The sequence below is a fragment of the Vigna unguiculata genome, chromosome 1 (genome assembly GCF_004118075.2).
Source record: "Vigna unguiculata cultivar IT97K-499-35 chromosome 1, ASM411807v1, whole genome shotgun sequence".
In the NCBI taxonomy this organism is placed as follows: Eukaryota; Viridiplantae; Streptophyta; class Magnoliopsida; order Fabales; family Fabaceae; genus Vigna; species Vigna unguiculata.
This window is the reverse complement of record NC_040279.1, coordinates 23,043,571-23,054,667: the sequence shown is the minus strand read 5'-3', so window position 1 is coordinate 23,054,667 and position 11,097 is coordinate 23,043,571. Positions and strand designations below refer to the sequence as shown.

The 11,097-nt window shown below is 31.3% G+C and overlaps 1 protein-coding gene across 1 annotated transcript; it reads right to left on the bottom strand.

Annotated features, from left to right (window-relative positions):
• Positions 1-6,402: 6,402 nt before the first annotated feature.
• On the bottom strand, positions 6,403-7,507 carry LOC114195203 (ethylene-responsive transcription factor LEP-like). Its single transcript, XM_028085599.1, has one exon. The coding sequence runs from the start codon at positions 7,366-7,368 to the stop codon at positions 6,673-6,675; it is 696 nt and encodes a 231-aa protein (XP_027941400.1). The 5' UTR covers positions 7,369-7,507; the 3' UTR covers positions 6,403-6,672.
• Between the last annotated feature and the right edge of the window lie 3,590 nt (positions 7,508-11,097).

Genomic DNA, 11,097 nt, shown 5'->3' with positions numbered 1-11,097 from the left:
TAGGTCACTTTGCTCCTTGTCTTTTCTCAATTGTTCAAAGGCCTCCTTCCTAGACAACTCCAAATCCTGAAGCAATCTCATCAATGTATTGTTTTTGTTTGGTGTAGGTGCATTTGATGAACTTGCCATGATTTCTACAACAAACTCAAATCTGAGACAAAATAAATGGATTAGAGGTTAGAAAACATGAAAAACAGGACCAAATCCAACCCAAGTGTTTAAATCACTCTCCCAAAGTAACAAGGCAAGGCTAGCACTCAAAATCCACCGAAGGAGTGAAGCAAACACTTTTAAAAACTTGTTCAAAACCTTTCAAATGCAATACAAGTGATTTGGCCACAACATCCCAAGAGTTTGAAGAAAAGAAAACTACTAAGACAAAACAAAGATCACCTAGTGACAAGCAAGAAAAGCACAAAAACAAGGAAAGCTAAACTCTAAAGAAGAAAAGTTTGAGACAAAACTTTTAACAAGACTAAAACAAGAAAAGCACATTTTAAAGACTCTATGGAAAGCACTTGACAAGCATCTTCAAGTCTTAAATCATGCATACACCAAGAAAGATCATAACCAAGTTAAAGCATGGAACTAATTAGCCAATATCACCCAATTCTCAAGTATGAAAACTAGTAGCATAACACTTAGTGAAAAACACACTTTTAGTTCACCAAGGAGCAAGGTTGCTCTCGATTTTTAGGCAAAAATTGGTGCAAAATTTTCTTCTTTCACAACTAGTTTCATAAAATGGTGAGAAAGAGTTTTAGGTGGCTTGGACACTTAGTTCCTCAAGTTTTAGGCCAAAATCAATTTCATGGAGCTTACATCAAGCAAGACATAAAGTGAAAGAAATATTCAAATACTTGGAAAAACAAGAATAAGAAAACTCCAAGTTAACACATGACATATGACTAGAGCAAAAGTTAGGCACATTTAAAGACTCAACATGACATACACAAAGACACAAACATGTAGCTATCATGCATTTAAACTCATGGATTGGAGGCTCAAAGACTAAGCATCCAAAGACATGTTATCCAACCACATTTAAGAGCTTAAAGAGGTGAAAAAAACGTAGCCAAACTGTCCCAACAAAACCTGAAAACGTTGATTCACGTATTCTTGGCAGATCTGACCTTTGCTCACTAATTTGATCATAACTTTCTCCATAGAACTCCAAATGCATTGGTTCTTTTTTTTCCTGAAAACTAGACTCAAAGAGCTTTCTTTTGACACCAAAAACGTAATTTTTTGACCGCTAAGCTGGTGCAGTTTAATGTTTTAACATCGTCACGTTTTCTGCCAGCACTGTTTTTGTGTGTCATGGAAGTGAATTTGAACCATACCAGGATAGCTACAACAAGACAAGGTTAGCACATGAAAAAAACCATATTCAAGATAACCTAGGCTCTAGATACCAAATGATGAAGGATTATCTTGTTCCTTTTTAAGATGATTGAATATGGTGTGAGTTGATTAAGAAAGCTAAGTGAAATTCTCACTGGACATTAAGATAGCAAGCTATCTAGATGTGAAGGTTCCTTTCACAAAGCTCAAGAGAAGAAGATGATGGATTGATTCAAAACTAAAAGGAAATGAAAAGCACATAAACCATAGAAAACCAAGAACAATTAAAGGAAGAAGAAAACATAAAATGGATAGGAAAGAAATGGTAAAAATGTGAGAAGCACGCCACTACAAGGCTAGGCTAGAAGCCATGGCAACCTTGAAGATGAGTGGATGTGTGCCGCCACTTCCTATGCAAGATAAGGTTTAAAAGTATTCACTCCCAAGGGAGGAAACTCTCACAAATGGTTGAGACACAAGAGTGTTTTTACTTCAAAATGTTCAACCCTTTTACATGTCTAGGAGCACCCCTTATATAGAAGAGTTTAGGGGCCTCTAAGCAAATAAAAGATACCTAAGGATGTCTCTACAAAAACATAACCCTAGCTTCTAGAAACTAGGTCAAATAAGGTTACAAAAAATGAGAGACAAAAGAGCTAACTATGGTGTGTGCAAGGCTAATTTCGTTCTAGCACAAAGGGAGACAAAGAATGTGTCTCATATGTCTCCAAAAAGTGGCCAAAGTGTGCTAAAAATAAAGGAGACCAAAGGTACATAGGTACACTTGCTTCATGCCTTTTACTTTATGCTTTATGCCTTTGCTTTACTCTCTCCTCCACATCATTTATGCTCCCCAATCGCCATGTGCCACCTAGCATTGCTTTCTTACTCCTAATTAACCTACAAAGCAAATAAACATAGATTAGCATGTTGGCTTAAGTCAAGTCAACTATAGTCAACAAGTCAAACCTAGTCAAAGGTCAACAAGTCAACTAAAGTTGATTCAACTAAGTCAACTTAGGGAATCAAAAATAACAAACACAAATGAAAGGGATGAAGGATAAGTGAACTTCCTTTCTAAACATGCTTAGTCTTCTTAAGCATGTGCCTCCATCCTTGGTTGAGGTCAATCCTTCATCACATAGACAAAATTAAGGATATAGAAGATTCACTTTTTGTTCTTTTTTTGCCAATGAGTATTTTGAGTTACATGTGATCTATGGTTCAATGTAAGTGACTCAAAATAACTCAAAGTAAATCTTTGTTTATCAGTGATCATAAGGATATGATTAGATCTCTAATCATTTTTTTAATAGTTAGAACATTATCATGTGAGAAATAGAGCTCTAGCATTAACTAATTTTGGAGTTTTTCTACACTAGGTAATGGAAGCTAATATTATTTCATACATGATTAGGTTTGATTGATTTGTGTATTAATTTTTGATGAATTGATATGACTGAATCGTATATGAATTTGGCTTATCTAGAATTAGGTTTGTGAGTTGTATGAAACTCTTATTTGGTGCATTGGTTAATAACTTGTGTGATGTTTGTAAATTGTAATGCATAAGTTGTTTTTGGATGCATTATATTAGTCATATTGGTCCATCTAGCGTGATTTCAACCTATATCCATAATTTGATGAGCTTTGAAGCGGATAAGGATATTTAGAATAACCAAATTGACTAATTCATAATTCATTTTGGTTTCTGATTTTATGAATACTCGTTATGTTAGCCAACCCCCCGTTAAAAGGGTATTAAAAAAAATATTACAAAGAGCTCCAGATCCTTTCACTCAATGGCGAGTCAGACTTCGTTGGGTGAATAGATTAAACAAGTTCCCAGGACCTAAATCATTAAGTGAGCGAAATGGTCGCTGGAAAAGAACCATGTTCTAAAATGGCAGAGATAAAATGAAGGTTAGGTCACTAAGCGAATTTTAATGATTTTATTCTCAGAGCCTGAGTCGTTGGGCAAGTATATCTTAAGGCGAATTTGCTAAGTAAGTCTATGTGGTTAGATCAAAATTTATACTTACCAATGTGAAATTCTAATAGTGATTATGATGTTGAATGGATTGTTATGGCTTAAAGGTTAAAATATACTAGAGAAAAGGAATGGTTGATATGAGAATTATTGTGTTAATTGTATGAAAATGATTATTTCTAAGGAGGAATAGATATTTTAATGTTTGCAATGAGTAGGAGTTTAGAGAGTGAAGTCTTCATAACTCTACTAAACCCACAAACTCATCCGGAGAATGAAGTTTAGGTTGTGAGAGTTAAAAAAGGTCCATATGACCGAATTTGGTGTGAAAGAGCACATTTTTGGCTAGGGTGTAGTGAGCTAACCCTGTCATGAGATATTTTTAGACCAAGCAGAACCAGGGATGGTCATGGCAGTATAAAAAGTTTACATGACAAGTGCAAGACTTCATGAGTATTCAACTCAATGCACGAGTATTTCGAAAATTGAGTCTAGAATAAGTTATGTCTATTTTGATTGGAAATATCTGGTACACAAAATATTGTTGGAATTGACAATATCTTTTGAGGTTATATACGTCAATATTTTACGAGATATTTTAAAATTTTCACTAGCTTACCCTTTCATATTGTTGTATGTGTTTTCCTTTTTGCTATGATCGTACTATATGCGTGAGTAGGTGATGGTGCACGTGGTAATGAGGCTTAATTTTACGAGAGTTATGTTTGGAAGTTTTGTTATATAATAATTTTCTGCGCACGCACACATAGACACACACACTACAAAAAAATCTTTAAATATCAAACAATTTTAGAGACAAAAAATAATTGGTTACTATTAGTGACCAATTTGGAATTTAGACATTAATTCTTTTGCTAGCCAAAATTTTAATAGCTAATGTTAGTGACAAATTTAGAATCCAATTGATCACTAATTATAATTTTATATTCATAATAGTGATTATTTTAAAAACTAATAATTTTTAGTTTATAAGTTAGCCAGTATAGTGACCAATTATTTTTTATATATAAAATTAATTATTATTTAAGGAATTTGTTGTAATATATATATATATATATATATATATATATATATATATATATATATAACCGCATGTTATCTCTTTAATATCTCTTTAATATGTATCGGTTAATGTCACTAAAGTAATGAAACCAATAATAGAACTACACTATTTTGGGGTTGTTAGCTATATACACTTTATCTTATAAAAGAAAAATGATTAAATATGTTTTTGGTCCCTTAACTTTTAGTGAAAATTGGAATGAGTCTCTCTTCTAAAATTTAGAACAATTTAGTCTCCCATCTTTATAAATGCATGGATTTAGTTCTTTTAACCAAATTTTGTTAAGTTTCTTTGACGTTTTAATAACACATTTCTTAGCTAACATTGAAGAAGAAATATGTCAAATGGTCTAAACAACTCAAATGTTATCATAAAACATGTTTGAAATGTCAAATAAACTTAAAAAATTTGGTTAAAAAAAATTAATCTACACATTTCTAAAGTTGAGGAACTAAATTTGGTCAAATTTTCGAAAGGGACTAATTTCAATTTTTATTGAAAGTTAAGGGACCAAAAACCTATCTAACCAAAAAAACATTCGAACTAGCTAAACAACATTTATAAAGTAAATAAATAACATTTATTTTAATTAAAATTTATTGAAAATTGTTCTGGCAAAAAACTGTGTATCTTTTACCGAAAACAAAATTTAAAGAACCTTCTTGACCTAGTAGTTGCAAAAATAATGAGACTTAAAAAATATATAATTTCCCTTATACAATAATATTCTTTAATAAAATATCAACCGATCACGAGACATATTTAGACTCAATTCCTGGACCTATAAACTTTAGGTCAGCTTTGAGATATATCATCCATATTTGAGAATCAAGTCAGACCCGGACGACTAGGATGGTACACAACCCCCTAGTCTTGAGCCGAAGTATAAAAACATTAAGGCTGAAAAAATCCACTAAACTCAAACCCGGACAATCGAGACGGTACAAAAGTCTTATGTATTGATTAGTGAGATCACTTCAAATAATTATTTAAATTTTCATTCAACAAATAAAAATAATTTTAAAATTTAAAGAAAAAAGTATTTTCAAAATTAAAACCAGCTCATTTCATATAGATATATTACAAATATATGTAAACCAAAATGAATTATATAGTTAAATTTATCATACACTTTTCCAAGTCTTATATAAATCTTATTTTAGAGAAAGTTGTTCCATCCATTTATAAGATATTTTATAAAATTCCTATAAATATAGATTTATGTTGTTTTACTTTTATTAAATATTAAGCGTGTTTTGTATTAACGAATAATGAAAAAATAAACAAAAATGATTTTTTAATGCATTGGTGATATTAATTAAATTTAATTAATTAGATTATCAATAAAAAATAATTAATTTAATTGTTATTATGTAATAAGTGTCTTGTATTAAAGAAAAAAGGAAATAGTTATTTCTACCAATAATCTCCAATTGTAAATATATTTAGTATCATATAATTATATTATATTAAAAACTAGAATGAGTGGGAAAATTCAGCAATAGACAGACATTTTTCTTATGTTATATGAAAGGTTAGAAGAAAAAGATTATTTCTTTCATGAAAGGTGGCAATAATATAATTATGACATAGGATTTGTGGTTTGGAGTCTCACATTCACATTGAAGGGGAAAAGAAAAACCTTTTTAAGCATTTAAACATTAAGAAAAGGAAAAAAAATAAATAGACATACTTCTTGTGTTGAAGAGAGATAAAGGATAGGTTAAACAATATAATGAAATAAAAAAATTCCATTATGTAAACATTAAGACAAAGAAAATTTCTTTCTTGATGTATATACACTTGAAGAGAGAGATATAAAGGATATATAGGTTAAATGATTAATATAATGAAATAAAAAATTCAATTAGTATATTACGTATAGTTAAAATTTGAATTTGAAACGAAAAAACATGTAACTAAAATACAGCACGTAAGTTTTGTTGGTCCGTGGTTGTGGAAAAACACCCGAAAAAAACAAAAATAACGTAAAATGATGGTTATATTCATCATTTGGTCGCAGGTGCAAACTCACCCAACGTAACACTTTACATTACGCACTCTGGAAGACAAACCCAGGTCTTAAATAACACTATTTCCCCCATTAACGATCGCAAAAGTCTCATTGCACGACCCAAATGAGAAAACAACAAAACAACACGCGCACACACGCACACGGATACAGACATAAACCCCACGAAACTAACTCTTCTAGTACACACCATGCATCATTATTGTTTCCTAGAATAAAGTCTCAGAAGAAGTAGGAGGAGCTCCCCAACTCAAAAACTTGAGACTCTGCACAAACATTCTCTGACACTGTTGACATTGCACCGAACATTGAACTAGCGTCCCAATAAAATCCATCACTCTGTTGTTCCATCTCGTAACCCATGGAACTTGTAATATCCGGTGGCAATGGAGGAAGCTCCACCGTGCTCCCACTGTTATCATTATCATTGTTATTATTGTAATAATTAATGTTATTATTGTTTGGGAAAAACGGTGGTTGGCTGAAGTGGGAAGCTGCTGCCACGTTGGCGGAGGCATTTTCATCGTAGGAGGAGGAACCGGAGGGGAACCCCAGGAGGGAAAACGGGTCGAGGGTCAGAACCGGGTCGGGTTGAGGGAGGGGTTGTTGGTCGGGGGAGATGATGGGGGTGAGGGATGAGCCGGGAGTGGTGTCGGCGTAGACGAAGTTGGTGCGCGCACGTGAGCCGCGCATGGCACGTGCGGCTCGGTCGTAGGCGAGTGCGGCCTCGTCGGCGGTGTCGAAGGTGCCCAGCCAGTGCCGCTCCTTGGTGGAAGGGTCGCGAATCTCCGCCGCGTACCGTCCCCACGGCCTCCGCCGCACGCCGAGGTACCTCCCGCCCCATGCCGTCTGGTGCGGCTCCGGTGCCGTTTGCTTCTTCTTCGTCTTCGACGATGACGACGTCGTTCGCGGGTTCATCGTGGAAGGTTGGTGAAAGAAACTGAACGAATGAAACGAAGCGTTTCAGTGTTTCGTTTTTTCTCTCTTTTTGGTAACGGTGGGTTTGTTTTGTTGTGGTCGAGTCTCTGGTTTAAATAAGACACACTCGGGGTGAGCGAATTCTCGTTTCTGCCCTCGCTTTCTTCTGTTTTCCCATCTTGCCCTTCCTTCTGTGAACCAGCAGTGTTAGCACGTGCTTTTTTTTTTCTTTATGGAAGATGATCCATACGAGACTTTTAATTTATAAATTCCTAACCGAGTTTATATATATATATGTTGTAGTATAATAATAATTAATCTGATTAAAAAAAAAATTATGAAAATATTAACTAAAACTTTTGAAGCTTCTTGAAGCTTCATCGCTTTATCCACACATTCATAAGTAATAGCTTTCACAATCTGCCATACAGTGGTCTCATAATTGAGTAATCTAATGTATCGCTCAGAAAGGGCACAATGGGTGACAGAATCCTTCATTGACTCTTAAGGGGCTTCAAACATTCACAAAAAGTTCATTTTATTTATGTAAAATGCAGGTTAAATTAAACATTGGTAACTTTTAATGAAAATTATTCAATTCTATTTTCTTTTTTAAATAATGATTGTCATTTGATTTTGATAAGAAAAACTATGTTTACAGAAATGAGTTTCAAATGATGGGAAGAAAAACAAGGATGAAATAATAATGAATATGTTATTTTTAGGTGAGAAAAGAGAGTTATATATAATTAGTGGGTGGCATAATTAGAAATGAAAATGTCTAATGATAAGCATGTTCTCCTAGATACCCCATTTCATGATTATTCGTCCAATCAAATTAGTGTGGGTTTGTTTAGAAATAGAGAAAATAAAATTTAATATTGTGTAGGAATAAACCCCAGATAGTCCAAAGTTGGTGCATGTGAGGGTTTGAATGAAATTATGGGATAGTACATGAACGTGGAAGTTATCAAAAATAGAGGCTCTACACAATCTATTAAGATATAGAATCCACATAAAATTTAATCTATTAGTGTTTCTGATTATTGTTTATGAAGGCAAAGTTGATATGAATTGATGAGTTTGCACATTGTGACGATGATTACAGGTGGGAGGAGCTCCATGTCCTTTTTGATGATAAGCCTAGAAGCTAAGATCTTTTAAGAATAAATTACTTAGATTTATCATTAGTAATTATGTGGGTATGCTATGCTCAGTCAATTCATTCTTCATTTGGCTGCAAGATTGGGAAGCATGCTGCTTCTACTACCTTTTTTATTTTAATTTAAAATTCAGGAAAGAAATTGCAACTAATTTTTTTCATAAAAAAATTAGTATCATGATCAACTAATGTATGCAATTTTTTTTAATTTAACAAAATATAAAATATAAAAAATATATATTTTAAGTTAGAAGGTAAATGTAAACAATAAATAAATTTAATAGGTATAAGTTTCTATATCTAGTTTAGATTTAGTGGAAGAAATACTTAAACCAAACAAACAAATTATAACCATGGGATTTAAAGACAATAAAAAGATTAATATAATTAAAGTTATGGTTAATGTTATTAGTTAATGCTTATAAAGTAGAAAACAAAAAACTATTTTCGTCACAAAAGAAATGTACTCTACGAAAGAAAAAGAAAAACTTAATAAGCTATTTATATTTCATTATTAACATTTTTACATAGTACAGATGTCTGGTTTACAAAAAAAAAAAAAAGAGAACTAAATAAATAATATTCTAACATTAAATATATTACAAAAATATTAAAAATGAAATTTTGTAGATTAATGCACCAATATATTTAGTTCTTAAAAACATTTTTTTACGAAATGGGACAAACAAGATGTTATCATATACGTATTTTAAAATGTAAATATTTAAGAATCCTAAGACGATTAAAATGTAAATTAATAAGTTGTTCAAATAAACGCACACATCATATATATGTATATATACATAATATTATGATATAAGATTGGAAATTCTACTATTCACGCATATAAATAGAAATGAATATATACCAATAGTGTATTATATCAAAATTTAACTACTACAAATCACTGTAGAAAAAAAGCATGAATGATAACCTAAGGAAAAGCCATAATTTAGTCTAAAATAATTGTGAATAAAGTCTATCAACTTCCTTGCAATATATAAAAAATAAATAAAAAATAAACTCGGGCTATTATAATTTGTTTTATAATTGTTTTTACATTTTACAAATTATTTTAGCATGGAAATATAGGGCTCATTTATGATGTTTTAATATTTTTTTTAACGTATACAATTACCAATCATAATTACGCAGATAAATAAACAGTAATAGTCAGTTAGAAAATTGATCATTTAGTGGAATTAATTTACTAATGGCATTTATATTTCTTTTGAATGTTTCATTATTGTCATTCCTCACTTATTTCAGTTTTACTAATAAAATGTTGTTTTGCCATGATAATTTCACTGACAGTTACAAAAGTACTTACTCCATTAATCAGTTTTGTTAATTTCACTCTGATTTTTTTTTCTAATTTGGATTTTTTTTGTTGTAAGAATAAGGTGTTAAAGGGAAATTTTAGTAGTTGATAAGATTATTATAATTGTTCAAGTCTAACTCATATAATTAATATAAACTTTTATGATATAATAATAAGGTGTTTAAGGAATATCATTACTGACCCATGTGCAACCAATTTGAGCCATAAAGTCAATGATAAGCTCCACAGTCTTCCCTTCTTTTTATCAACAAATTAATTAAATGACACTTTTTAGTATAATCATATTTAATTGTTAATATTTCCTTCGATAATTTTGCCAAGTTTGGATTCTACCCTCAGTCCACATGCATATTAATATTTAAATTTGATTTAAAATGAATTAGTGAATGGGAAGAAAATTGAATGAGGCAAAGCTTTGTTGGGCAGCATGTGAAAAAAGAAAAACACATAGGGTTACCTTTCTTGAGGAAAACAATGGCTAGCTAATTCTTAATTATCAAAAAATTATAATTGCAACTCCACGTAGAGGGACTTTGACCAAATGTCTCATTACCTTACCTAACAAGGTTTGCTGAATTATGTAACTCCAAAAATTAAAAAATATCACTTACTATAATGGATGAAAAAAATGTCATATAATAGAAATTAAATTATTATTATTATTATTCTAGGTTTTCATTAATTAATAATAAATTAAAATTACATTAACACCATATTATTTTTAAATTATAGATTTTTATATACTATTTTTAAGGAATTAAGTAATAAATATACTTTGGAATATTATTTAAAATATGTTAATGTTGTTATGATATTAATAATAAATATTTCAAAGATTAAGTTTGAGTTGGAAGTGTCATTTTCTTATTTTTGTTGGACTCATGTTTCATTGATGTTGTATCTTTTTAGTGAATTCTTTTGAAAAATTCATCAGTGGTATTAAAATTGATGATTCATCTTGGTGGTGACTTAGAAGAGTACAATATGGATGAAGATTCCTAAATGTGAGGATTCATGTATTGACAAGTGTTTCAGGCATATGTATCCTATTGTTGGATAAGAGGTCATCATTAAGGTGCTCGTGGTTAGAAATGTTTCAGCTTGAGTGGTAGTGTACCAATGTGGAAGGGACTCATCTTGAGGGGGAGATTATTAGGAATCTAAATTTGAGTTTAAGTCTCATTGGGTATATATGAAAAATTTTAGCATCTTATAAGGTAGAAGA